Source organism: Aspergillus caelatus (assembly GCF_009193585.1).
Source record: "Aspergillus caelatus strain CBS 763.97 unplaced genomic scaffold BDV27scaffold_90, whole genome shotgun sequence".
Taxonomy (NCBI): Eukaryota; Fungi; Ascomycota; class Eurotiomycetes; order Eurotiales; family Aspergillaceae; genus Aspergillus; species Aspergillus caelatus.
The window spans coordinates 43779-70268 of NW_022475353.1; the positions used below are offsets into that span (position 1 = coordinate 43779).

The following is a 26490-nucleotide window of genomic DNA, read 5'->3' on the forward strand; positions in this document are numbered from 1 at the left end:
TACCGTTGAAATGTTGGGACTGGGCTGTAAGGCTCGACGGTTGGGGAAAACGGCTCGTCTAGACTCTAGATATGTTAGGGTATTTTTTACATAAATGAAAGAAAGAAAAGTCGCCCTTGCAAGCCGTAGCCCTAAATAGTCTAATAAAGAATATCCGACAGTGGACATCCATATTCAAACATTACTAGTACTCTTCCTTTGCCTGATTCGGGCTCCATTTCTACAGGCGAATGGATTTCCAAGGATATAAATAGAAGTCTGACTGTACATAGCTAGTGCTGCATTGTATCTAGCAGTCGAATTATTCTGACAGTGAATACGGAAAAGAATTTGGGTACGGGTGTCTTGACATTTACAATTACAGATCTATAGACGATTGTAATACTCACAGCATGCTTCGCACAAAACAATTACATGAATCTATGCGCTTCTGATCCGATATCCGATTAGTGTAGATCCCATCCCCAGAAGTGGGTGCCAACAAACAATCGAGTCACCGCTATCATATGATTGGATTAGCCATGACAGGATCGCTTGGCTATGCGATCGACTCAAGGGTAGCGCATGTTGTGTTGTTCAAGCTATGAGCAGTTTCGAACGGTGAAGCGGTTCTCGAGGGGCGTCCAGTCGATGGGCCCCATGTCTAATGACTGTGCAACCATGTTTAATGAACCTTATGCAGGTCGTAAAAGTGGTGGTGACATGGTCCCAATCACCGAGGTCAACCGCTTGCTGATCGACTGCCGTTAGATAATTGTTTGGGAATTGACCCCAGGCGATCATTCAGCAAGTCAAGGTCAAACGGAAACATTTTCGACTTCATGCAAGGGTCACGCCCTCACAGTGAGGAGAAAAAAAAAAAAAAGAAAGAAAGAAAGAAAGAAAGAAGAAAAAGTGAAAATAAAATGGATCATCGAAGCATGCAGGATGACCTCATGCAGACTTCCCGTGCAGAACGCCTGGACTTGTTATTCGAGGACACGAGGGCAGTGGCCGTCAGGTGATGTTGAGCCATGCGCCCATCTTCACATCACGGGAGCAAACCAGTGGAAAGTATGGATGAACCGGGGGAAAAATGGAGTGTTACGGGACATTTGGTTGTCGACATTTGGAAGATACTGGTTCATTGCCTCATGAGACATGCGGTACCCAAGATTATGGAGCTCGGTAGCCACGGCAAGGTCGGCGTCTATGATGTCGAATGATGTATTAGATCGGTCCAGTGTAGACAAACCCCCCCCCCCGCATCCGACCGAACATGATGTAAAATGGAAGCGATATGGCATTCGATTCAAGAGAGTACTGGTTCAATTGTGAACTCATTCATTAGGCTTTTTTGTTTTTCTTTTTTTCCCTTTTTTGCTGTCTTAATTTTTTCTTGTCATGGCTGTGTTTCTGGGTGATGATGATCAGCCTCCCTTGAATCCTGCCTTATTTCCTTGGCGCTGGTCTCTGCTGTCATGGTCCGAGCTCATTAATCTCGGACGAATCCACTTTGCACCAGGCAACCAGCATTTTTTATTGTTTGGATAGGACGCTGAACGAATACGAGTAACGAAGGCCAATTTAAACTCCTGGATAGCTGAAGAGAAAGCATATTTATAGTTATCAAGAGATTCTTCTACCCAGGGAAACTGTATCGTAGTACGGGGTAAGACCAGTCCAGATTCCTTGAAATATATTAAATCGGATGAGTTACTTTTTTCAACCTGATACAGGCATTTATCGATAACATTCCATCCTTAATCTACTTCAGAGTAAGCTAATAGCTCAGCCATGCTGATGCGTCTTAATAGATTACAATAAGATGATATCACGGTAGAAGCGAGAAATGTTGGGGCCGAAGTGGAAACTGCAAGAACTGTATATGTGTATGTACGATGAGCACGGAGGTACGGAGTAAATACAGCGCAAAGTCATTGAACGTGTTGTGGTCACCTGTCCCCCTTCTCTTTTTCTCCAAGCTTAAGCTCCCTGAACTTGAACTTATGTTAGTATTAATTTTCTCGGATGCAGGATTGATCAGCTCCGCTCGGCGCGGCTTGCCGTGATCTTCCCATTGTGGTTTTTGGTTCGGTATGGTTCCAGTACCTTACCGGACGGTAATCTGGCCCTGCGCCGTAAGGTTGTCTCGTGTGCCCAATAATGTGCTACTAGTTGGGGAACTAGTTTGACCTGTAGAGGGAAAAGCGATACTCATTACCTACACTGTGTACGGAGTACACTTTGACTACCTTCTTTCGACAATGTCTTGGTAGCTCAGGGATGTCATGTCATCGGCTTATTGTTTACTAATGCGGTGTCACTTTATCTATGCATCTCCTCCTTTTTGACAGCCCCCAAATGCAGGTGTTGTTTTGGTGTGGAACTAAATCAAAGATGGTAGTTGTTTGAGGTCGAAAGAAACTTGTCGGGGATCAGAATTGCGATGGCTGGAGGACCTTTGTTTGGGGGTAAAGTGAAAAGGGAAATAGAAAAAATTAATAATAATAAAATAAAATAGAGCAAATGTTGGCTGACTTTGCCTTAGTGGCCACCAGGTTGACTCCGGCGGCTAGTATTGGCTGAGCCTCCTTATAAGAAAGTCTTACGATGTTGAGATGATTCTAAGAGCAAGGTAAACTTACTAATTGGGCACTATTGCCAGATGGCCGATCGGAGCCTCTTTTTGGATCCGCTTTCAAATCCATTTGAAACTATATCATTTGTTTATGGCCCAAGAGTCTTGTTCGGACGAAGTTCTTGAGGTCTTGGACAATAAAAAAGGAGAAGAGTAAAAGGACGTGCTCTTGTATAGTAGCAACTCAACTACTACCAATACTAAACTAATTCAGGGACAGTGGGTCTTGGCCGCATGTTAATCGGCGATTTCTTTGGTCGCTCAGTGTGACCGTTGTGGATTAAGCGAAATTGACTTGGGAAGATCCTCGCCCTTCCGTTGGTGAAGAGCGGAAAAGAGTGGGGTGTCATCCCCAAATCAATGAAAGGGTATCGTGATGATTGGGCCGATGGTTTAACTAGGATTGGAATGAAGTCGGAGCGTCTCGCCTCTTTCTTTCTTTTTTTCTTTTATTTTTTTTAATTTGTTATTTCCTTGACAATTTGATGATGATGAGTTTTCCCTTTGGCTTACTGTACTTTTCAAACCACCAGGTACCGATGTTCTCGACCGAACTAGTAGTAATTGGCCCCTTGTAATCACCTTTGTCACATTTTTATTTTTCCTATGTTGACTCGGCGTTTATTATTGCCGTATCCTCCGAATCTCCGCTGTAACCGCCAGTCATTAGATTGTCGTCGGTATGGGGCTGTCGGACGTTATCCGTCCCAGTGCCAGATTCTGGAGGAGACTGAAATTTTTCGTAGTGACAAAAATGATTTTATTTCATTTCTTTTATGCATATTTTGGGACTCTCAAGGCACTCTCGGGTCCGGGAGTTTTCATGGCATCCTCGGCACCTCCTGAGGATGACTAGTCCCAATTGGGGGCCGCGGCTTGCCCTGATGAGGCTTAGTGGTATCGAGAGGAGCACCTCAACTAGGTTAGTCGTGACGACAACGATACGAGCCAAATCCCGTAATTACGGATACGCGAGGCCCCGTAATCGTATCCGCCGACGTCCGTCGCCCCGTCGCTCTTCACTTTTGGCGCTGCGCTCCATCACCTGCAAAATCCTCACGTATCGTCTCATTTACTAAATACTTACTTCCCGGAGTCTTCCTCTCTTCTTTCCCTCCTCTTCTTCTACTCCTCCTCACTCTCCTCCGACCCTCGTCTACCTTCCTACCCTAATTCCACCACCACGAACTCTCCGGCTCCGTGGCCATCTATCCGCTTTGCGACTCGATCTCGTTCCTGGTTTTCTCAGTCTTCCGTCCGGCCCTTACGGTCCGCCTTGCGTCAGAGGAACCCTTGCAACGTGACCTCCACTAGAAACATCCTCGTTTGGCCGCTGGAGACCGGAGCCCGCGTTCCCAATTATAAACTAATTCACCTTTAATTTCTCCGCCTGTCGGTCCCTGTCGGTGATCAAAACGTTCTTCTCCAGGTGTCTGATCCAACGTCCGGTTGACGCCTTAGAAACCCCCCCCCCCCCCTTTCCGTCAGCTCCGCCGAGGTTTTTCTGACCTTCGATCCTCTTCTTCTCGAACCTCGCGGCATTCTTCCACCCTTTCCGAACCTTCTCTCGCCGTGAAATTGTCCCAGAAGGATTTTCTTGGGTCTTGTGAAAGACTTGCCGCAGAGATGAATCCCACCCTTCCATCATGGAAGGATCGGACGCAAAATCAGTTCGGGAAGCTTCAAATCCAAGTACCATGGCGCTCAATCCAGCTCTTGGTGCCGCACCGTATGCGACGGAAGATTCGGTCGAAGCTGAGGAGTAGGATATCGCCCACCTCGTCGATATCTTCGTTGCAAACCTCGTTCTCGCCTGTGGACACGCTCCGGTCGCTACAAAGCCATCGGTGGACGACATACGACTTCCAATATCTGCTATTGTTGATCGTCGCGATTTTCTCATTGACAGTCATTGAGTCGCCCGGGCCTTTGGGGAAGACTGCCATGTTTACTGCGTACATTGTTGCTCTTCTACTTCCTATCACTCGTCAGTTCTTTCTGCCGTTTCTTCCGATTGCTGGATGGCTTCTGTTTTTCTACGCTTGCCAGTAAGTGAACGCACCGTTCCCTCTGATATGGCCTTGTAAAGAAGGCAATTGCTAACCGAGTTGACTCTAGGTTCATTCCGAGCGATTGGCGTCCTGCTATCTGGGTCCGGGTGCTGCCGGCTTTGGAGAATATCCTCTACGGCGCCAACATTAGCAACATCCTGTCTGCTCATCAGAATGTTGTGCTCGACGTGCTAGCATGGATTCCATATGGTCTCTGCCATTACGGGGCTCCTTTCGTCGTTTCTCTGATTATGTTTATTTTTGGGCCTCCCGGCATTGTGCCCATCTTTGCGCGGACTTTCGGCTATATCAGTATGCTGGCAGTCACCATTCAGCTGTTCTTCCCCTGCTCGCCCCCGTGGTACGAGAACCTGTACGGTCTGGCACCAGCAGACTACTCGATGCAAGGTAATCCTGCAGGTCTTGCTCGCATTGACAAGCTCTTGGGCATCGACCTCTACACCTCAGGCTTTAAGCAATCTCCGGTTGTCTTCGGTGCCTTCCCGTCGCTGCACGCCGCCGATTCGACTCTGGCAGCACTTTTCATGAGCCTGGTTTTCCCTCGCCTGAAACCATTGTTTGTGACGTATACCCTTTGGATGTGGTGGGCAACCATGTATCTGTCCCACCACTACGCGGTTGACCTGGTTTGTGGTGGACTTTTGGCCACGGTTGCGTTCTATTTCGCGAAGACTCGGTTCATGCCTCGCGTTCAATCCGACAAGATGTTCCGATGGGACTACGACTACGTGGAATACGGCGATTCAGCTCGGGAATATGGCTATGATCTGGCAGGCTACGATGGCGACTTCAACCTTGACAGTGATGAGTGGACGGTTGGCTCATCTTCCTCCGTCTCATCCGGCTCTCTGAGTCCCATCGATGACCACTACACCTGGGAAGGCGAGGCTCTTGCTTCCCCTGCCTCCGATATCGAGTCCGGAAGGCATATGTTCAGCCCGTGATTCAGCCTTCAACTTGCATATACCGCACTCGCGTGTTTCATCTATTGACGAACGGCGTTTTGACCATTTTACGACATGCTGGATTCTTATTGCATTGAGCAGATTTCGACACATATATTTTTAATACGCCTGGTTTCCTCCTCGGCACATCCGGCTTAATGACACCCCGGATCGCGCCGTTTTTTCCTCACACATCTTCTACTGTACATGCAAACGCTGTTGCGAAATTAGTCGGGCTGTATGATGCGATCCTACGGCCCCGCGTCTCCTTGAAACTCCGTCAATAATCTTAATTCAAAAGGTCTAGCGGGCTTGGCGCGATTTTCGCTGCTGAAGAGCTTGAGCTTTCCTGGTGTCCTTGGAGTCATTCGCTTGTACACTGCTATCTGGACCATTCCAGATCGGACAATCTTGTCCCATTCCAACTACAGTCTTTCGCTATTCTTCAGCTGGTCGAGCGTTTTCATTCGCTTTTCTTTCTTGTACTCGGCCAGGTACATATGCTTTTTATTAACATTCTTGTCGATCGCTCACACCATTGGCGCCTGGTATTGGGGACCATGATGGAAAGAGAAAAGTATTGGGGGCGCCTTTTGCATGCACTTCACTCGTTGTGCTTAGAAGGGGTTAATGCTTGTTTAATGACCTTTGCATTGGTATATAGAGCGGGGCCAGGACTACCTGATTTCCCCCCTCGCGTGGTGGTTTGTCTTGGAGCATTCTTCTATAAATAGGACATTGGTGATGCAGAGCGGCCGTTCTGATCCGTTGCATCTACCAAGTAATGGAGACCTTGGGGAGGCATCGGTACTTCGAAGTGGCTGGGCGACAGATGCAGACGGAGTCATCTTGCCCAAGGTTGCACACCCTTTGCTGTTGAAAACACTTTTATGACTTGACGTTTCTCTGCTGGACACCAACATCCATAGTGGAATGTGTGCCACAGAGTTCGTTGGATGCTTTTTATTCCATGGCATTATTATTAATTATAATCCCATCGGTAGCGTTATGATTTATGAAGAACTTTTGTACATTACTTTGATTCTTGTGTATACATCTTGGCTTTGACAATTTCAATGGCCTGAATTACTTATATGATTTCTTTAGTAGTAGATTTCCATTTGAGTGAAGGTACGACTATTCCCCTTGGCCATTGCTTGACCACTTTGTACTACTACTAATTTACAACCTTTTAACCCGTATCTTGCCATATCAGTCCATCAGAGGAGTAACAAAACAGTCCAGACTTGGCCCAAAGACATGAGTAATGGAACCACATAATGTCCTTACCATAATCCCCTGAGGGATGATATAGACGGGTTATCATTTGCCTCCCACTACCAACTTCTCTGAGCAGTAGACGAACCCCCAGTTTCTTCATCCCTACGGGGTGAAGTCGCCAGCAGTATTGGGGGCTGTTGTGATGGCTGAAACCTTCTCGGCATCTACTTGGAATGCATTTTCATTATTTGCCTGCTCAGAACGAGGTCTCCCATGTGCGCGGAAAGCTCTAGCCTCTGACACAGGACGATATACCCTTAGCGGATAGAGATTCGATCCCGTGAGCTCCAACCACTTATCCATCGACTCACAGATTGCATCAGCAGCATAATGGCTTGGCGCGCTAAAGACAACGTGGAAATTCAGTGAGATTAATATCGAAGCTATTGCGACGAGGGTGAATGTCTTTCCTGTTCCGGGGTACCCTTGTATGAGAAGGATACCGTTCGGAAGCGACCTGATGGAATTGATGCAGGCAATCTGGCTTTCTGACCACTCGATACCCGACTGCAGGACTTCGCTTATAGCGGCCTGCACAGTCGCGGAAGGCAGATTTAGTCCTGAGAATGGATTGATCAGGTCTCTGGGGCCCCGCATTCCTATTGAGAGAGCCATTGGACAGTGCCTCCAGGTGAGGAAGGGGTGTGCATAGGCGATTGATCGCGTCCACCTGTCGCTGTGCGCCCGATCTGGGGACGGATATTTTTAGCTTGGCCGGAAGAAAACGAGGCTGCCGTCCGACTTCAACAGCAAATGCAGAGTAGTAAGATACGTTGGCACCTGGTATCAAAAACAGCAAGCCAGTCGGGTAGGGCAGACTGAAGATATTCTGAGCCACTATTCCTTTGCACCCGATGTCTCCCAGCTTGATCTTGTGTGGGGGCCGGAATTTAATCTCGACAGCCGTATGTTCACGCGGCACCCAGTGTTCGATACCGACGTCCTCAGGCATATTCAGCTGAACGAGGGCCAAAACAGTGGAGGGCTTAACAACAAGAAATGAGACAGAATGTTGCCTACGCGAGACAGTCTATGCAATCTGGGCTTCCATTTTCCATTCAAGGAAGGCGCCGTACGCGAAGATGATACGATTTTCCTCTAGCGTCGCGAACGAAGTGTATGATGGGATTGGCACGAGACCGTTGCTTTCATCTGCAGCTATCTTCCGCTTCACGAATTGGCCCCATTGGCAGATAGGGTTTCCGCGCACATCCCCGGTAGGGCGCCAGAATTGGCCGAGTACCCTCCATGAAATGTTCGAATTGCTGAAAGAAACGCTCCTGTTCTTCACCTTTACGCTTTGTGCGGGTGTTTTGCAGCTCATACTCTATGTATCTCGCATTGAGACGGAAAATCACTCGCTTCTGGGAGGGGTCGCTATTGAAGTTGGTTGCCAGCTGCTTGGTGTACCAGAGTATTAGACGGTCTTCCTTGTTAAGGAATTCAGCGTCGAAGTCAAGGCCGATACCAACGCCGCCGTGGGTCACAAACCGTATAATGACGTAGCTGTTTTGCTTGAGAGCGTCGTCGACGTGCTCATTCTGCTTTTTTCGGCGATTTGATCTGAATTCCTTGACAGTCCTGTTCACGAACTCGTAGTGCATGACATGAGTGCGAGCATGGAATTTGAGAAAAGCCTTGTGGACGATGTTCGAATCATGGTCAACGGTGAGCTCAATGACGATCTTGCAAGCGAGGTTGGCACCACAAACTCTCGCCCTCATGTTGACTCCAGTTTCTTTCTGAAACCAGGAGTATGGTAGATAATTCTGTTGTGGGCGCCCATTCAAGCCCAAACACATGCACAAGGAACTGTGCGTTTTTCCACTGCGTGCCATTGAAGTTTTTTGCAGCCTCCGAATCCCTCGGCTGAACCACAATAAGCTTCTGAGGGTCGTCTTCCTGTTTGGCGGGCGCGATGCTAGGAGCCTGGTCAATCTCAGCAAGTTATCCAACTGCGTCAGGACGTTGTTACTACTCACAAAATCGCGCTCATAAACGAACTCGCTGAATTCGGTGTCGTCAGGTTCGTACTGCTCAGTGAAAGGAGCTAACTGAAGTAAAGGAATGTCCTGAGCTGGGACATTCTCAGCCTCGTTGGAGTCTAGATCTGCAGATTGGACGGTCGAGACGTCGTCGGAGATGTTCACAGCCTGAGACGCGTTGATATCAGGCAAGTTCGATGGGGTGTCGTTCAAATGTGTCTCGGAGGAAGCGAGGTCGCTTTCTGGAGGCAACTGGATTTCGACTGTCTGGCTTGTATTGTTGGCAGCATCGTCTGCTTGCCAGCCAGAGGTGACGTCCAAGGCAGGAACGTCCCAATCAGACATTGTGAGTCTATCATGTGGTCAGTTAAAGAGCCTAGCAGAAACCAGATAAATAGGGACAAGAATATTAGTAACACAGATGCTCATGGTAAAGTGGCATTACTGAGGCACACTGCTAAATTGAGCGCGAACAAGAGACCTAGGACTTATTTTAGAGGAGTGATCTCCTTGATAGGGCTACGGAAGCAAGTCTATCAAGAAAAGAAAAGTAAGGAGGAAACAAGGATGGATGAGGGAAGAGGGGGGTCAAACTGTGAAGGATGATGAGGAGAGGCTCTAACGCCAGGAAGGGAGACCCAAGTCTAAATGTTGAGGATACGTGACTTTGGTGGATGTCCGAACTTATCGAGGATATGGTCACAGGTTCGACAGAGAGAGAGAGAGGCAAGACATAGAGGGGGTAGGATGGAGGAAAAAAGAAGGGAAGAAAAGGAGAAGAGGTCCTTAACGGGAGGAGGAGACCAGGTGTGATATGGGGAGTCCTTCACTGTCAGGAGATTGTTGCCTATTTCCCTGTTGTAGCTCAGGCACATTCTCTCTATTCTTTCATGGGTGGTTTTACGTTTCAGTGAATTAAGCACACCAAGAATCGCTGAACAAGATGTGTGCCTTTCTTCGGGCGTATATCTGAGTTAATTTCTAGACATCTACAATCAGAATACGTATCTTAGATGGAGAATCAATGCTCCAAGCTAGGGATATCTACCGTGATCCAGCCGCAGAGAGTCTCCAACCTCTCCACGCTCTATAGAACTCTTCTTTGCGTCCTGAGAGGGTCTAGGAGTATATGAGGAAGTGCTCATACCACGTCGAATTTGTAGAGTCACACTGGGTGCTTGTTTCCCCCTCAGACTCTCAAGAGTGGCGAAGTTTTCCATGGGACAGATAGGGTGAATCTCTGATGGCCATGGCATGACCCAAAGAGGATTCGACTTTTATGGGAATGAATACAGTGGCATCCGTTCCGTTCAGAAACTCGGGTGAATTTTAGGGCTAATAGCCACATTTCTAGTATCAAGTGCGAGTGTCTATCAAATAGACATGATCGTGCAATTACACGCCTTTTAAGGAATAATGGATATTACATCTAAAAAGGAACGAACAAAGCGAGATAGTGAGCCTTTTCTATTTCTCGTTCGTCAACGAGGGTATTTGGATTTTCTGGTATATTTTTTAGAACGAAAACAGATAAAGGCTCTTGTGACCTGAATGCTTGGTGAATTTCCTATCCAGTCTTAATTTAATTGACTTCTTATAAAATTACCTTCATCTACACAAACACATTTCCCTTCTTCATTTATTTTTATTTTTATATTTTTTTAACCAACTGTTAGTGTTGACCGTTCTATTTTCTCAGACTTGACATATTCTCTGTTTATTGACACTTTTGCCGATATTTGATCAAAATGGCAGAAGTAGGCTGCCATATATACTTTGCGCTCCAGGCATTTTCAAGGATATCACTCCGCTATCCACTTCGAAAGGCCCCTATGCCACTCCCCGGTCCCGGCCTACCCTAATGATATCCAGTATAACTGCGACGGGACTTCGAAGGGCCGGTGGGCCAAAGCTGTGCGAAATACCGTACAACAGCCGCAGACTCTAGAACGAACAAATTCCATTTCAGGAACTGCGGTCCATTGTTCAGACTTGGGATACGGTTGATGGAGTGCACGCCGTGCTATGACGACTCTGCAGAACCGATCCGAACATTACAGGTTAGCGTAGATACGCTCGGGAGAACTGGCTCCAAGCAGCACAGGAGATGCACGATCTTCCTGTTAAAACTACAAAGGAGGAAGCCAAGCTATGCCGTTAGTGAGAGAAGGAAGAGAAGCAATGAATTTATTGAATAAAGAAAGATAAGCAACTAAACCTCCGACAAGCAAAGGAAAGGAAACAGCAAAAAGAAGACCGGCAAGAGGACCCTGCTAGCTAAGAATATTGATAACAGAACACCCCCCGGTTTGATAAAATAAACGCCCTTGTTCTACCCTTTGTCTCACATTTGCCAGTCTTCACGTTCCATAGTCGCATGTGAGTTGAAAGACTTGCCGACTATGCCGATGTAGAGATCTTCTTGCTTGGTGATAGAGACCTCCTAATACGTCTTCCCAGAGATTTCAACCAAGCTTTACCGCGACGGCGCACACATGCATCTTGAACAACTCTTTGGGCATGAAATAACTCCATTCTCTCTACGAATTCCAGGATTTGGGAAACCACCACCAGAGTCTCTGCTTCCGGTTTCTGTAGCTCCAGCAGGGAGGATGCTAAATAACCCACGGGACGCTCGAATGGAGGGCCTTGGTCATCAAGAGGCTCAATATTGAAGCCACTGGCGCGAAGGGTTCTGTAATATGGTGCTCGACGTTCTTGCCAATTGGGCATAGATGTTTGGATTCTCGCGATCCACTGCCGGCGATCCCACAACAGGCAAATTTGGTTATTTGGCATAGGCAATTTGAACGTGCTAATGATATAGTCTGTCAAAAGCCCCATTTCCCATCTGAACCGGATTGTAGAAGCGATAGTTGAAGCTTCGTCTTCAAATTCATCAAATTCATAATACCCGCGTAACGTGCCACCAAGAGCGACTTCCCACCCATGATTCCAGTCCCCAGGGCAGGTCTGTCTGAAAAGAAAGGCCATTTCTTTGATTCTCTCGTGGCAAATATTGTCAGTCATGGCATCAATGAGATCATCCGCAGAACCTATCCCGGCGGTTCGATTGAAGCTAGAGCCGGGTATAAAGTCGGTATTCATTGGTGTCGGGTTTCTCTCGGCTCTAAGATTCTCTGGACCGGTGTATGGGTATGTAACAAGACGGCTCCAACGTTGTTCAAATTCCGTAAGGGGAATACCAGTGCGACCAGTCCAGGAATACTCCCACTGGTCATCTTGGGCACTGAAGGTAAAAGACTGGCTTGTCCAGAGTTGGTTGATTTGGCTTGCACATGTCCTCCAGATTTCATGGCAGAAAGCATTGTAGGTCAATGTTTGCTCAGAGCTCGGCTCCTCAGGCTGTAATTGATCAGATCTCTGGGGTAAATCCTCAGAGCTCCCTCTAATTGCCAATACCTTATTAAGCTCAGTAACCAAGGGGCTAGTAACGGTGGATAGAGTATTTATGAGCATACTCGCAAACACAGACCCGCATGCACGGCCCATGCTGTGAGAATCTGGCCAAGCATTTGATAATCCGGATTCTCCGTCCTCTGCAGTGGCTGCAGCCATTATAGTATGATTAAAATCAGGACTTGTGACCCATCCGCCCGAAAAACATGCTGTAGTGGTCAAAGTGACTGAGATACCTGGCTCCAAAACAGCTTCAAGTCGTGTGATGCTCAAGCCCCGTTTTTGGTTACCATTATTGAGAAGTAGCTGGAAGTTGGGGAGTCCGTGTGAGAATACCATGATCAAAAGAGGGGCTTGCTTATGTTTTGCCTTTTTGGATGCTCGTTGAACCTCTCCAAGAAAGCGATCAATCATGGCGCAAGCGCTGACAACTGTTACTGGGGTAAATGCGTTACTGTCAAGAAGCTCCTGGCTAAGAACCACCTTCCTATCTTCGTAAGGGTTACCATGAAGGAAGGGACCATATTTTTTAACAAGTGTCTGGGGGTCAGCTGCTGTAAGCCAGGTTTGGCTTGATCCCAGGCCTTTCAATAGATAATTGAAGGCATAAAAGTCTGACAAAAACCATCCGTCCTTCCTTCTATGGCCAGTCAGGACAGTTGGGTGCGTTGCGGCCACAATAATAGTGTTGTCATGGATCACAGGCGGTGTTGAGGTGAGAAACATCGATGGTGTTCGGCCAGGCTGACGGATATGGCCCCCCCGGGTTAGAGGCTCCATGATGGACTCACTGATATGATGGAAATGTGATATAATAGTATTAGGTGATTGATCCTTTAATGAAGTTAGTATCACGGAGTTGCCTTTTTTCTGTTAATCGGTTGGAACTGAATGATTGTTCACGAGGCAAGATGTAATTAGGAAACTGCGACTTTATCGAGCGGATGATACCAGCGCCTGCCCTGGAGAAACAGTGTAGACAAGCTTATTCTCTGAAAAAGGCGGATGAGAGTGAAAGCCAAAGGATGCAGGAAAGATTCTGAAGTTGAAAGGGCCGAGTTTATATAGAAAAAAATCCTGGAATGACCTAAGTATAAGTGAATAATGATGGTACTTAGGCAACACTCACCTGACACCCTCTTGAAGCGACAGCGTCCAGATCAGGCAGGCAGAAGGTGCTAGTAGGGTTTTTCTTATTACATCGAAATACCTCTGCTATCTATACAAAGTCCCCTTCTCAAAAACCCACTAACAAACATAAAGAGGACATAAACATCATCCGTTCACTAACCACGCATAATACATAACAGAATTATCTCTTGTATAATAGATATATGCTAAGAATATTTCAAAAGAAAGAAAGGAGAGAAAATCGTGGGGGTATTAAATCTATTTATCTATTACTCTTCGAAGATCTGCACCCGGTCTGCGTACTCTTTGATTTTCGAGACGAAGGTTTCTTCGATTTCGTCGCCGTGGCCACCTGCTACGCGCAGGATGAGTTCGTTGAGGGAGGCTCGACCGAGGATGTCAACGTGGTCGCCTTTTTGATTGTTAGCTGGAGTTTACTAGAATCGGAAATGGAGGTTTGTTGTTGCATGTTGGTTGCATGTGATGTAGGGTCATGTAGTAGGGGATGGAAAAGGAGATGTATGTACCTGTGTTTGGACCACCGCGTGGTGAGAACCTGTCTGGTTCGTGCGGCATTTCGAAGACCTTGATTTTGACTCCGGCTGGGTTGTACCGTTTGATATTCCATCCCTTGGCGCACATATAGCCTGTGCTGAGAAGGTTAACGGTGCCGTCGCCTTCGCCCATGACGACGCCGTGGTCGACTCCGTCGCTGTTGGTGACCGTGGTGTCGATGCTGACGTTTAGGTTGACCAAGGGGTCACGCTCCTCCTGGTAGTAGTAGCTGCGTTCGGTTGGTTTGCCGACGCCGTAGAAGCAGTAGATCTTCATATCCGGGGCGAATGGCAAACGGGCCTCGAGGGGGTTGAGCCATGTGCGAGGGTCGTTTTCGTTTGCTTCGACTTGCGCGGTAGTGTGTGCGACTCCGTGCGAGTAGCTGGTCTGTACTTGATTGCGGTACCATTCGTCGCTCGTGTTCAAAAGATACGCCAGACTTTCGGAGACTGTGAGGTTCTTGGATGTCAGGGACGAGTTGCTCTGCTGGAACTTTAGCAGATTTCCGTAGCTCGTGTGCTGGCCGGGCTGGTCGTCCGGAGCCCAAGTTGCATTGCCCCATACAGCTTCTCCGCCCTTGGGAAGCATGCTCGAGATGCCGGGCATAGCCCGGAAGATTTCAGCTCGTTCCTCCTTGGACAAGAACTTTTCCAAGCCGTACACGGCGAAGGCGTTCAGTTGAGCGGTATCCCTCATTTCACCCGAGAGGACGGCCGTCAGACCCTTGACGGCGCCCAGCATACATCCACTGATGTTGATCCAGGAGGCGATGTGTTTGTTAACCCAGTCACTACCACCCTTACCATGTTCCGGATGTTCAACCCATTTAAAGAAATAGAAGAGCACCTGCGAGCCCATGCTGTGCGAGGCTAGAGCCACCTTTTCTCCCTTCACGAGAACGGCAGTCTCGATGTAGGACTTCAACCGACTGAAGTACTGGTCACGGATCTCCAGGTTCAGATAAGACAGTCTCCAATCATAAGCGGCAGTAAAAGCATTCGTCGGATCATACCCGATGGTCGCGAGGTTCTCGAGAATCTTGTTCCAGATCCAGTAGCCGGTGATGAAGAAATCAGTCGCGTCAAAACCCTGTGCTGCTCGTAGCTTGATTCCGGGAGGGTCCAACCCGGTATTCTTATCCAGCATGATATGGTTTTTCCACTCTGCCTTATCCAGGACCAAAGCGCGCATCATACTCCAACTGCCCCAGAGTCTCCGACGGAAGTACTGGCGGGACGACACCTCAGTGCCCCAACTCTCGAGCCCAGTGGAGATAACGCCGGGGATCATGACAATGGGATGTTTGGCTTCAATACCTTGCGATTGAAGTTGTAGACCGACGGAAAATGAATCATAGCTGACAGCATCGCGCTCATGTTGCTATCCGACAGAATACAATCAGATTAGATCACCACCTGCATGAAGGAAAGAGGGGTTGGCATACCGAGAACTCCCTCACATCTTTCACAATGCCCTGCGGTATGACATCCATCAACGTATCCAAGTTCAGATCCATCAGCGCATCGAGACTGATCACATCTTGCTGGTTAGCGAAAAACGCGGCGACGAGGATTCCGAAGATGCCGCCCAGCACGAAGATGAGACCATTGCGACGTTTACTCCGCGGCTTCGTCACGAATGACTCTTTTTTCGGTTTCTCGGGTGGCGTCGCAGTTTGTGTAGCGGGGACTACTTTGCTTTCATCCTGAGACGAGTCCGTAGGAGAGGATTGGACATTGTCGTCCTTAGCCAGGCGACGGCGGAGCATATGGGCGATCGCCAGGAACACGGAAGGCAATGGGTGGAATTGACAGCCGCGGATAGAAGGAAAGAGGTAGACTCTTGAGTATATATCAAGTAAGAAAATACTCAACAGAACAGATAGCCAGAAAAGTGAAGTCGTGAGGAAAAAGTAGGGAGAAGAAAAAAAAAAAAAAAAACACAAGGTGAAGAAGATGAGAAACGGAAATCACATGCTTTCTGAAGTTGCAGTCGAAATGGGACGTCATGAGATTTAATCCTAAAATTACGAAGTCCGCTTTCCTCCCTTTGTACCTGAAACTCTCTTACTCTTACTTCCTCAACCCCCTCAATTCCCCACACTCGCTCAGAACTATTCCACCACCCTCCCGCACTTGTCGCTGATTTCCAAAAACACGATTGAAAGATTGGATTCTCTCAATGAGTCCGAATACGCGGCCGGAATGAGCCATGACGCTACTCCCACCGCAGCCTCCGCTGCACCACCAGACCTCCGCTACATCCGCTATGACGGCGCACGCGAGGACGCATATGTCGCTGCCATGCGGCAACTAATCTCCAAGGACCTCTCCGAGCCGTACAGCATCTACGTTTACCGGTATTTTCTCTACCAATGGGGCGATCTCTGTTTCATGGCCATGGACGACACACTGCCGGACCCGATGGTCGGGGTCGTGGTCTCAAAGCTGGAACCACATCGCGGCGGCCCATTAAGAGGGTATATTGCAATGTTAGCGGTGCGCGAAGAGCATCGAGGCCGGGGAATCGCAACGAAATTGGTCAGGATGGCGATCGATGCGATGATTGCGCGTGATGCGGATGAGGTTTGTTGCCCGGGTCCAACAGGATTGCACATGTGCTTCATTCAGAAGGGAATATACTGATAGGAGGGGCCTGCAGATCGCGCTCGAGACCGAAATCACCAACACGGCGGCCATTAAGTTGTATGAACGACTGGGGTTCCTACGCAGTAAAAGATTGCATCGATACTATTTGAACGGTAACTCGGCCTATCGCTTGGTGCTATATCTCAAAGAGGGCGTGGGGTCTATGCGGACGGCGTTCGATCCGTACGGGCCCCCTGATATGTCCGGCCCAATTGCTCCTCCGCCGCCAGCTTTGCTTCATGGAAATGGCAATCAATGATGTATGAGACCGGTTGGCAGTTCGCTTCTTGTGAATAACCTATAGACTACGCAATTACGACAATAGAGAATATGAGTGACGAATACATATTTCACGATCTATCCCAATGAACAGTAGGGCTGGGCAGCCGAAGTCTATTTCTATAGTATCTATACATGGCATTATATAGAAAAGAGGAGGGGTTAGTATACAGAGGTATAATGTACAGAAAAGTCAGACGTAAAAGCGCTGTTGAGTTCATACATGATATGTGAATAGCTGCTGGACAAATCTGTAGCCCGTACAGCCAATATTATATGCAGTAAGTGGGTGAGTCACCGATCAACTGGTACAGTACACAGTTCAACCCCAGGCAAGGCAGTTCAACCACGTTTACTGCAGATAGTTCGACTTTCTTTTCACAGAGACTTTAATAGCATTTTGCATTAACCACTGTGTTGGTCGAGGGGCTGACTTCCACGCTTGATCCAGGACGGCTGCGGCCTCCAACATGATATTCAATGACCTCGAGGGCCGGTACATTGCACCGACTTCCGTATCACGTAATACCAGTTTAGAAGCCAGGAGTTGCTGCTTCTCACGCTCTCCACCAGTAGGCTTGAATCCAGTTGCAAGAGAAGCGACTGGATTCCGATTGAACTCAGATGGTACAAGATCCGCAAATGACTCTTTTAGGGGATAATCCGGAAGATGAAGATCAATCCCCACGATGACTTTGCCTGCACTGGTCAGCCAAAGTTGATTGTATTGACCACCAGTCTTTCGAAATGATGTATTGCGGAGTAACGATGTAAGCACAGACTGTCGCATGTTGTATGTTACGCCTCTATACATGCACGCATATCTCCATAGCACACGACAGATGTTGTAGTGTCGCCCTTTGAAGGCCATCAAGAACATTTTCTCCCAGGAGTCTTTTGTGAGCACACGCTCAGGACGGTCGATGAATTGAAATAAGAACCGGAGGAGGGAAAAGATATCCTTGCGAAACAGAAGGACAATTTGGTTGACGGTAGAACCCTTGACAGCAAAGCCTTGCTGTTTGCATATTTGGAGTAACCGTTCCATGGCCGAAAAGTCCTTCCGCCGGGCAGCAACGTTCAACATTTGATTGATCAATGATGGAGGGAACCAATTGGCACCTTGTGTGTCAATAAGCATATTAATGAACGAGTCAACGCTTTTCCCGCCTTCGAGATGTGCACGAAAAGTGTTTTGTATCGTCGCCTGCAGCGCCGTCCGCATGGCGCTAGATTCGTTGAGATAGCCTTTTTGCATCATACGCGAGACAAGACTCGCCTTCGCTTTGGGTGAGACAAGGCAGTCAAGGAATGTAAGCCAGGTATATGGATTTGGCCGGATATTCAACCGCGGCATTGTCAGCAGAAACTGGCGAAACAGCCGCATATCCTGCTTTTGGGCCGCAAACTTCAACAAGATATTGAAGGAGTCTACAGTTACGACGTGCTCGGCTCTCAGGAAGATCATGCGCGCGTACCTCACAAACTCATGGTCAAGGAGGAAAGACAGTGCTGTATTCAGTGCAGCAGTCGACAAAAAGCCATGGTACCGCTCGTTTTGAAACAATGAAAGGAGGGATTTGGCCACTTGCTTTTGATGAGAGCTGCCCGGAGAGGCCTTGTAAGAAGGCAATGACCGCGCGACTTCATCCACATGCTCCGCAAATTCCCTGACACTCGACAAATTCTGGGAAAGGGGGAGCAGCGTTCCCAAATTCGCGGGATCCTTCGCGGATTTGTAAAAGTCCCATACACCCCGAATAATGGGAACCGGAATATTCTTCCGCGCCATGGTTTCCAATGAAGGAAACACCGGGATCGGTGGCTTTCTGATATCGACCAAAGGGTCACCCATTTCTTGAAGGCTCTTTGCATGCGTAATACGATCCCCCACAAGCTCCACCACTCGTTCGGAACCAGACAATACAACCTTCCTGTATTGGCCTTCGCTCTCCCGTGGATGTAGCACATGGACCTTACACCCATTGTGCACTGGCACGTACCAGACATTTTCCTTCATGGCCATGTCCGTAGCACCCGCAAGAAGAGCAACAGTCTCCTCCGGCAATAGCATCTCCTTGTGCTTTATGCCTCTCTTCTTCCACACCGTAGTGTTCTGCTCCATTCGCTCGAACAACTCCTCTAGTTTTGTCCACAGGGTCCACCTCCATTTCGCCTCGGGGTTCATCCGCTTAGTGAAAAACAAACGACACCTTAACTTCCGCCTATCCCTAACAGACAATGATTTCATAGTAGCACGCGCTCTCTCATGAGACTGATTCTTGGGAAGGGCTGCCAATGGCCTCGCATGCGTTTTCAGGTCTCTCCCTCTCGGGGCACTGGATTTCGGAGGAGGCGGTGGTGGTGGTGATGGACGGGAAGGTTTCGAGTCGATATCGGCAAATATATTAAACAAGCGTTTTCGTCTCTCTTCAAGCGACTTGCTCCGTTCCGGGGAATCGGACAACGAAGGCTTTGAACTCGTAGTGTTTTTTGGTGGACTCACGCCGTCGCGTTCTACTTCACCCCCTGTCCGCCCATCTTTTCCACTCTCTAGTGTAGCAGTAGGTTCAACATTCTGCTGTGAGCTTCCAGCCTCAATCACATCGGTTTTGGCTGCATTGTTACTAGACGCCCACCGTTTCGTAGAACCCCCGAGTGATAACCTCCGGCGCGTCCCCGGAACGAACCCGCTCGCGTTGCATATTCTCGCTGTACATTTAGAAGTGCATTTGATTGACGAGATTGACCGCCGTTGGCGGACTGCAGCTGTGAACCAACGGGGGTAGAGGAACAGGAGAGGTTCGTCGGGGCCAGCCGCAACGGTGTCTAAGACGGTGGATAATACACGTCTTTTCAGACACGGGCGGCCATGCGATAACATCGAGGAGTATACGGAGCAAGTGCCTGAGTCATGGAAAGGGTGAAGAATCGCGGGGAAGTTTGGGTTTGCTCCTGTCTAAAGAGGTCGTTTTTTCAAGCTGCGGGCGAAGCTCTCCGGCGCGGAGATTCTAGAAAATGTTTGCCGTGTCGGAATGGCAGGCGGTCAGTGCTCTCCAGGAATCGGACCGATACTCGCCGTAAAACAAGATGTATAGTCTCCGCAGATTTACTATTCGCATATAAGAGTACCATGATAAAATAAAAAGTGGTTATTGAAGATAAAAGAAGCCAATGAGAATATATAGGTAGGTCGTACGGAGTGGGTGGCCTCAAGGATGTTCACCTGACCCGTACTCTGGACCAGCCAAACCGGGTATACTACATAGAATCAAGATGTATACTGATAAATGTGACCTTCGCGCCCAATCTCCGCCGCCTGAGGAATGCCTTTAATTTCTCCACCATTGTCTATTGGCTTGTGGGAGAATTTCCCCGAGGACCTAGACAAAAGACTCTCCCTCTTCGCTTCCGGAGTCAAATCCAACATCTCTGACATTTCCCGAGCAGGCACTCGTCCCTCAGGGGCGAAGACCTCTGGCCCAGTGAGATAACGCTTTGCTGTGGCTACAGCATTTGAGAGATAGTCTTTTTGCCGTTGGCTCTCCTCCGCATCCATACCACTGGACTCGGACTCCTTCCCAGATAACTCCTCGATGATGCTAGTTATATAGGTCACTAGTTGCCACCGCGAGGCTTGGAAGACAAACAGTGACATTATATCCTGCATCTAGATATCTTCAGCAAAAGTGTAATAAATGCATGAGTTAACATGTGCTTACCTTTCCATCTAGATAGTATAGCTCTTGGCCCCCCTCCGCCACAAACCTTCTGAGGATATCGAACTTCTCACGGTCTATCTGTGCATTTTTCAGGGCATACATGAGAGTTGGAATATTTCCAATCTCTTCCAGAGGACCTTCTTCATCCACAGTGGTCGTCGCTCGACTCAAGTAGGTGGATGGCCCTTGGGAACCCCGCCCTGCACTTGCTGCTCTTTTCTTCTTGGCAGTATGAATAGTAAAGTAGTCCTCGTTGAGCATATGAGCCATTTCAAAGCCTGACCGGCCCCGGCGACTTCTTTCCGAAGCCTTCTTAACCCGTAGTCTGACCCATCGCCTCCTGCGAACAAACGAATGAAACCAAGGGTGGGACCCATGCCAGGCTGACGAGCCAAAGGAGAAAGCATACTGCCAGCCTTGATCATCCACATCGCCAGACATGTCCACGTACCATGTCTTCCACGCCCACTCCCAGCTCGGATCCGGCACCTGCGCATTCGTGATATTGACCGGACTATCTCGAAAGTCGTAGGTGACCCAGGCAGCTGGATCGAAATTGAGAAGAGAACCGTGAGAATAAAGAGGGATGCCAAAGAAGAACCAGCCCCGCTGGTTCTCGTAAAGAATGTCTAGCTCGCTGCCAGGTTTGAGGCCACTGACACCATGGCCGGTCACTGATGCAGGGCCATCATTTTCTTGCTCTGCGGCGCCGAAATCACGTTGTTCAGTAGTTGGCAAGGTCGAAGCATCGACAAGGCTTTCGCCCTCAGTATTTGTATATGTAGCTGTCAGAGACAGTCTGGCATCCGATGGGCTTCTGTCCGGGTCGTCGTCTGTGATTCCCAACTTGTGTGGTTGCCATTTTTTATATTTGCGCTTGGTCAGTTCACGACGCACCGAGGGTTTTCTCCATCTCCTGGATGTGTTTCTTGACAGATCATCAGCTGTGGTGACCTCAGAAAGGCTTTCATCTTCGGAGAGTCGACGGTTGGGGGATGTGTTGTCGATCAAGTTCAAGCTGGGGCGGCTCTCCATGGTGGTTTGGGGATTGACCAATAACAAGAGCGCAGCACAAATCCTGCAATGGCACTATTACTATGCCCCGACCATCATCGCATATCAGATAACTGAGCCTGTTGGTGGCTGATGCTAGGGCGCTATAAAGGGGGAGTAGATAATGCGATAAGAGATAAAGGAGGGAAGCGAGACAATTCCGGGAATTTAGAAATTAGGAATTAGGCAAACATAAGTAAAAGACGGGGAAGAAGGAAAGAAAAGTTGGGAATATGACTAAAAACTACTACACTAACTAGTAGTCGGGTCGTATATCAACCTAATGTGAAGAAACTTGGCATCGGACGAAAAGCAAGACCTTCAGCTGAAGCCAGCTGAAAAGAAAAAGTAAATCGATGACATCGTTTGCGGGGCGCCTACTCATCGGATCGACGCCGACCTTTTTTTTTTTTTTCTCTATTTATCGGTGCCTGAGGCTAGCCGCATCCAGGCCTTACTCCTCTGTCCCGCTGCTTTGGATAGTAGTAAATACCCGCACCCGACGCGTTGATACATGCGGAGCCCCCGAGGACGAGAAGTATCCAACGGAGAGAAGACAGATCCACGCATATCACACCACCCAAAATTCTTTCACGCATTGGTTAGCTAGACCACCGGATAAAATGGGAGAATCAATGCATCGCAAAATCGAGCTTCAAGCCCCCGCCGATTTCACATACCTTTATGGCAACACTGTCGCCCTCTCGCGCCAAAAACTCGACCTTCATTTACCTCCCTCTGCAAACCCTGAAGATGGACCGGACCCAATGCGCGAGCGGGTGCGTGAGCTAGTCGATGAGGTACATAGCTTAATCTCTCAACGATATACCGACTTGAGCCCCCTAATACTGATGGACATGCGAAACAGTATATATTACGTACTTTCACATCGGCTTCCTCCTCGATAAGTATTAACGGTCTCGACTCTTCATCGCCTCAGTTTCCCTTTCCGGCTGCTTTCACTGCGCCCGCAGAGACAGTCGAATACGAACCGTATGACGGGCATCTTGCATCGCGTGTGACTTCGCTCTACGCACAGTTGGAATCGCTTACGACGACAGTAGCACAGTTAAGACGGGATGCGCCGCGACGTGCGGCGGAGACATATGCAGCGGAATTAAAGAAGGTGATAGAGGAGGACGAACATGATGATCTGGAAGATGAGGAATCTCTGGAAAGTGGAGAAGACCACGAGAGACAAACAACGGAAGACGTCGACATGCCTGATGCAGACCAGGGCCAGAAAGACAATGCCAGCGATAGTCCCAGTACGAATGGCCCACGCCGGAGATCAGCGAAAACGAAGTGGGATTTACATGTGCCCTTAGGCACCGACCATGAAGCGGAACTATGGCGCACTGGGGAGGTGGCAGAAGTATATGAGGATACATTACGGACTTTACTTCGACTCCAGGGTGAGGCTGTTCCTGGCGATGAGACGAATGCCACAACAGATGGGGCCGCCGATGGAAATGCTGTAGCATCGACAGTCGGGAAGGCTGAACGAGCCAGTCAGGCAGTTGAAGTCGTGGAGAAGAAGTGACCGCCTATGGGTCTGTTTTGTCACTTTTCACTTTGCAATTCGGGTCTGTTGGTGTTTGGCGCTAGGCATGGAATGATACCAGTAAATACTCGACTATGATTGATAATCTGCTATTGGGAATAATGATCGATATCGACTATTCAGGAAATAACTTGTGTTACGTGTTCAGGCCAACATACCATGTTACAACTCACCCTTTCCGTAACCAATACGCACCAAGTTGTATATTGAACTCGAACCCCGAATCCCTAATCAGACAATCACTTTTATATTCTGTCCCAATATTTACTCTTCTCCGCTCCATCTATAAAAGCACCTCACGCCGCTCATGTTGCGTTGTTTAATATCTAATGTCAAGCCAAAGTGAAAACAAAGACAAGATGGGGAAGCCGGCAGTCGTTTTTCAGGTAGTAGATAGCTAATAGTTGAATCCAGATGAACCAAGACGGCCATAGGGAGATAGAAAAGCACATTTGACGTAGACTATTCCCGGAGACAACTTGAGGAAGGAATATAAAGAGGTACACGGCACTGCAGCTTTACCCATGTTGATCCAAGACAAAAGGGGTCGGAAAGAAGAAAGAAAAACAAAGAGATCGGGTTTCTATGCAACGGGCTGAGAGGCTTCTTGCGTTTCAACCTTCTGCTCGAGGCCGGGATCCTCGTTCTTCACGATGTTTTGGTCTTCCTTGGGAGTAGCCCACTTGGGCGTCTTGGCCCACTCTGGATCTTGCCAAGGGCCCTGGTCGCTCAGCTCACAGCCGCCTGGGCACTTGCAGGTACCACCGATGTCCTCGGGGAGATTCTCAGCGGGGACTTGCGCCAACAGTTCCTTCTTGTAGTTGGAACCAAGGATGTGGATCTTTTCGACAGTCACGGGGTCAAGGAAGCCCTTGACGGCGTTGAAAGCGCCGCTGAAACCCCAAGGGGCGTTGATCAAGTAGAGCTTTCCCAGACGCTCGGGGTAATAGTTCTGAGAGATGGCAGAAGCCTGACGAACATATCCATACACAGATGGGATACTTGTGATACCGACGCCCTTCAAGTCCATGATGGTGCAGCAAGTCTCGAGGAGCTTACCTGCCTTCCGTGAGCAGGCGGGCAGTCGGGGGTCGGCAAGCTTCTCGTACTCAGTGACGAGGTTCTGCAACATGCGCTCGGCGGTGGTGATTTTGTACATAGCGGTAAGATCGATCTTGCCCAATTTCTCGATGTAGACAGGTCTTCCATCCTATTTCCATTAAGTTCACAATTAGCATCGAAGTCGGCTAGGGACAACACATGCACGGTGGTTGTACCTTATCGGTCTTGTGGTAGTACTGAGGGTAGAACTTGAACACTTCTGGCTTCTCCTTGTAGTCGAAAGTGCGAGGCAGGTCGTCAGTACCAAACTCCTTCCGCCACTTTTCGCACTCGAGGAACCTAAGGAGAACGGGCAGAGGTTAGCGCTGTATTTCGCATTGTTCGACCGAGGACAAGGAAAAAGTCGAAGGATGAGATCACTAGTTGTGAAGTTCTCATCGGGACGCTTTGGTGGTGTCCGCGGACGCTACAAACGTGAAGTAGTAGGAAACGCCTGCGACATACATAGTCTTAGCAAGGGCAACGTCGAACTTTCTCGCTCTCAAAAAGCGGAGCAAAGTCAAAGTATCCAGCCTTTCAGTGTAGCCGAGCTGCTCCAGCTCACTCCGAAGCTGTTCTACCTTTGCATCCTGCTCTGGGGTGGTGTGGCCAGGGTGGCCGGCGTGGGCAACCGGCGCAGTGGTGGGAAAGTCATAGTTGTCGTACTTCGAACTAGGGGCGGCCATGATGGATTGTGTACGAAGTCAGTGTGAGAGGGAGTGAAAGGTAGAAGGTAGGAGGAGTTGCGGTGCGGATGAGGGAAGTAAAGTATTCGTGGTCGGAAGACAGAAAGCGCTTAGTGTCAAGGGAGGAGAAATCAATTTGATAAAGGGGGGGAGGAGGAGGAGAAGAGAAGAGAGGGAGTGGGGAGGAAATGCACGATTGCAGAGATCTCTCCTGCAGGTTACAATTATTGATTCCCTTTTCTTTACAGATCTTTTACTGCTTTCATAATTTTGTTTATTTTTCTTCGTAGCTCTTGTGTGTTTTTTACTATTTTTTTTTCTCTGATATCTCTTGTAATAAATAAAAGTAATCAAGAAGAATTTAGCAAAAATACGTAGACAAGAGACGGTCAACGGGGAAACCGTTTAGAGGGAGTGGGCGGTGTCTCCGATACAACACTTCCAGTCTCAGCCTGCAGTGGGAAAAGAAACTGCCAGGTGATGGAAAGAGGGGCGAAAAACGAATACACAAAGGCGGTCGATCAACTTGGAATCCCAGCACAATCTCAAAAAGAAATTATAAACACTCGATAGATTAAATCCTGTCCTGGAATCAAGACTAGGAGAGAGCGAAGAAGGGGGGGCAAAGAGTCTCGGAAATTAAAACCACGAATAATTCCTTTATTCCATGCTCTATCAGATTGTTCATATGAATTGGTCAGATATTGATTTGGTATGCAAATTACTGTAAGATTTGATCCGGAGATCTACGAAAGCGGTGATGCCGAAGGTGACGTCGTCACTGGACCACTGACTCGACACCCAATACTCTTACTACTACTCCGTACTACTACTAGTACTAATTAATTACTAGTAGTGGCAATGTACAATGTTCCAGACGAAGTTTAAAAAAAAAAAAAAAAAAAAAAAAAGTATCAATTGCCCATAAGAAAAAAACTATATTTTATAATGTAATGAGCATATGACCTTCCACTCTTACTAGATGTGACTCCTACGTACAGTACAATTGCATTACGGAAATATATGCTGAGGCTCCTGATCTCTCTAGGCATTCATACTGTACTTGGGAAGGAATAAGGGGCAATCGTGTTCATACTCCGTAATTCAACAGCGAGATCGGCGCACAAGCATCGATATTCTGGAGCCGTTAGGCTTTGTATTTTAGAAGACAAATTTTCATACTCATTCTATACGAAGAGCATGGGTTTACTAACCCATTTTCCCTATCAAGGCTTCTTCTCTAGCCTGGGGAAAAAATATTCGATGTTTTTCTTTTATGCAATCCTCGATCCTGCTACTTCATATTTCGTTACAAGAGCACCGTACAAGCAGACCATATAAAGTTAGTGGCAAATCAGTGTCCCCCTTATTGATCGATCTTGCCAAAGTACAATATACACGTCAAGAAATGCCAATGGAGACAGATGTT

General features: G+C 48.2%; 9 protein-coding genes across 9 annotated transcripts; 3 read left to right on the forward strand and 6 right to left on the reverse strand.

The window, feature by feature from the left end:
• The first annotated feature begins 4124 nt into the window (after positions 1-4124).
• On the forward strand, positions 4125-5975 carry BDV27DRAFT_114866 (phosphatase PAP2 family protein). The gene is made up of 2 exons (XM_032064618.1): positions 4125-4668; positions 4739-5975. The coding sequence occupies exons 1-2, from the start codon at positions 4247-4249 to the stop codon at positions 5634-5636; spliced, it is 1320 nt and encodes a 439-aa protein (XP_031927490.1). The 5' UTR covers positions 4125-4246; the 3' UTR covers positions 5637-5975.
• A 1163-nt stretch (positions 5976-7138) lies between these two features.
• BDV27DRAFT_114877 (uncharacterized protein) lies at positions 7139-7967 on the reverse strand. Its single transcript, XM_032064620.1, has one exon. The coding sequence runs from the start codon at positions 7867-7869 to the stop codon at positions 7261-7263; it is 609 nt and encodes a 202-aa protein (XP_031927491.1). The 5' UTR covers positions 7870-7967; the 3' UTR covers positions 7139-7260.
• On the reverse strand, positions 7968-9397 carry BDV27DRAFT_114870 (uncharacterized protein). The gene has a single exon (XM_032064619.1). The coding sequence runs from the start codon at positions 9245-9247 to the stop codon at positions 8066-8068; it is 1182 nt and encodes a 393-aa protein (XP_031927492.1). The 5' UTR covers positions 9248-9397; the 3' UTR covers positions 7968-8065.
• A 1673-nt stretch (positions 9398-11070) lies between these two features.
• On the reverse strand, positions 11071-13484 carry BDV27DRAFT_114892 (uncharacterized protein). Its single transcript, XM_032064622.1, has 2 exons — positions 13452-13484; positions 11071-13399 (listed from the first exon to the last, which is right to left on the reverse strand). Exon 2 carries the CDS (start codon positions 13100-13102, stop codon positions 11303-11305), a length of 1800 nt encoding a protein of 599 aa, XP_031927493.1. The 5' UTR covers positions 13103-13399; positions 13452-13484; the 3' UTR covers positions 11071-11302.
• Position 13485: 1 nt separating this feature from the next.
• BDV27DRAFT_114891 (phospholipid:diacylglycerol acyltransferase) lies at positions 13486-15936 on the reverse strand. The gene is made up of 3 exons (XM_032064621.1): positions 15453-15936; positions 13981-15388; positions 13486-13865 (listed from the first exon to the last, which is right to left on the reverse strand). Exons 1-3 carry the CDS (start codon positions 15774-15776, stop codon positions 13723-13725), a joined length of 1875 nt encoding a protein of 624 aa, XP_031927494.1. The 5' UTR covers positions 15777-15936; the 3' UTR covers positions 13486-13722.
• A 143-nt stretch (positions 15937-16079) lies between these two features.
• On the forward strand, positions 16080-17055 carry BDV27DRAFT_128465 (peptide alpha-N-acetyltransferase MAK3). Its single transcript, XM_032066975.1, has 2 exons — positions 16080-16593; positions 16670-17055. The coding sequence occupies exons 1-2, from the start codon at positions 16213-16215 to the stop codon at positions 16913-16915; spliced, it is 627 nt and encodes a 208-aa protein (XP_031927495.1). The 5' UTR covers positions 16080-16212; the 3' UTR covers positions 16916-17055.
• Positions 17056-17287: 232 nt separating this feature from the next.
• Positions 17288-21692, reverse strand: BDV27DRAFT_145309 (uncharacterized protein; the record flags this gene model as incomplete). Its single annotated transcript, XM_032070395.1, has 3 exons — positions 17288-19647; positions 20266-20605; positions 20658-21692. The coding sequence occupies 3 exons, from the start codon at positions 21690-21692 to the stop codon at positions 17288-17290; spliced, it is 3735 nt and encodes a 1244-aa protein (XP_031927496.1).
• Positions 21693-22135: 443 nt separating this feature from the next.
• BDV27DRAFT_128469 (uncharacterized protein) lies at positions 22136-23345 on the forward strand. The gene is made up of 2 exons (XM_032066976.1): positions 22136-22510; positions 22579-23345. The coding sequence occupies exons 1-2, from the start codon at positions 22334-22336 to the stop codon at positions 23251-23253; spliced, it is 852 nt and encodes a 283-aa protein (XP_031927497.1). The 5' UTR covers positions 22136-22333; the 3' UTR covers positions 23254-23345.
• A 39-nt stretch (positions 23346-23384) lies between these two features.
• On the reverse strand, positions 23385-25242 carry BDV27DRAFT_128470 (SEC14 family lipid-binding protein). The gene is made up of 3 exons (XM_032066977.1): positions 24841-25242; positions 24552-24675; positions 23385-24484 (listed from the first exon to the last, which is right to left on the reverse strand). The coding sequence occupies exons 1-3, from the start codon at positions 25059-25061 to the stop codon at positions 23858-23860; spliced, it is 972 nt and encodes a 323-aa protein (XP_031927498.1). The 5' UTR covers positions 25062-25242; the 3' UTR covers positions 23385-23857.
• Between the last annotated feature and the right edge of the window lie 1248 nt (positions 25243-26490).

Bases quoted from the DNA above. Each gene is read 5' to 3' on its own strand.
- BDV27DRAFT_114891 (XM_032064621.1), bottom strand. From the start codon at position 15,776: ATGCTCCGCCGTCGCCTGGCTAAGGACGACAATGTCCAATCCTCTCCT. The intron at 15,389-15,452 runs GTATGCCAACCC...TCTGTCGGATAG, and splicing joins AAGATGTGAGGGAGTTCTCG to CAACATGAGCGCGATGCTGT. The intron at 13,866-13,980 runs GTACATACATCT...ACAATCAAAAAG, and splicing joins ACGCGGTGGTCCAAACACAG to GCGACCACGTTGACATCCTC.
- BDV27DRAFT_128465 (XM_032066975.1), top strand. From the start codon at position 16,213: ATGAGCCATGACGCTACTCCCACCGCAGCCTCCGCTGCACCACCAGAC. The intron at 16,594-16,669 runs GTTTGTTGCCCG...AGGGGCCTGCAG, and splicing joins TTGCGCGTGATGCGGATGAG to ATCGCGCTCGAGACCGAAAT.
- BDV27DRAFT_114877 (XM_032064620.1), bottom strand. From the start codon at position 7,869: ATGCCTGAGGACGTCGGTATCGAACACTGGGTGCCGCGTGAACATACG.
- BDV27DRAFT_128469 (XM_032066976.1), top strand. From the start codon at position 22,334: ATGGGAGAATCAATGCATCGCAAAATCGAGCTTCAAGCCCCCGCCGAT. The intron at 22,511-22,578 runs GTACATAGCTTA...CATGCGAAACAG, and splicing joins TGCGTGAGCTAGTCGATGAG to TATATATTACGTACTTTCAC.
- BDV27DRAFT_128470 (XM_032066977.1), bottom strand. From the start codon at position 25,061: ATGGCCGCCCCTAGTTCGAAGTACGACAACTATGACTTTCCCACCACT. The intron at 24,676-24,840 runs GTATGTCGCAGG...CGTTCTCCTTAG, and splicing joins GTTGCCCTTGCTAAGACTAT to GTTCCTCGAGTGCGAAAAGT. The intron at 24,485-24,551 runs GTACAACCACCG...TAATGGAAATAG, and splicing joins ACTACCACAAGACCGATAAG to GATGGAAGACCTGTCTACAT.
- BDV27DRAFT_114892 (XM_032064622.1), bottom strand. From the start codon at position 13,102: ATGGAGCCTCTAACCCGGGGGGGCCATATCCGTCAGCCTGGCCGAACA.
- BDV27DRAFT_114870 (XM_032064619.1), bottom strand. From the start codon at position 9,247: ATGTCTGATTGGGACGTTCCTGCCTTGGACGTCACCTCTGGCTGGCAA.
- BDV27DRAFT_114866 (XM_032064618.1), top strand. From the start codon at position 4,247: ATGAATCCCACCCTTCCATCATGGAAGGATCGGACGCAAAATCAGTTC. The intron at 4,669-4,738 runs GTAAGTGAACGC...AGTTGACTCTAG, and splicing joins CTGTTTTTCTACGCTTGCCA to GTTCATTCCGAGCGATTGGC.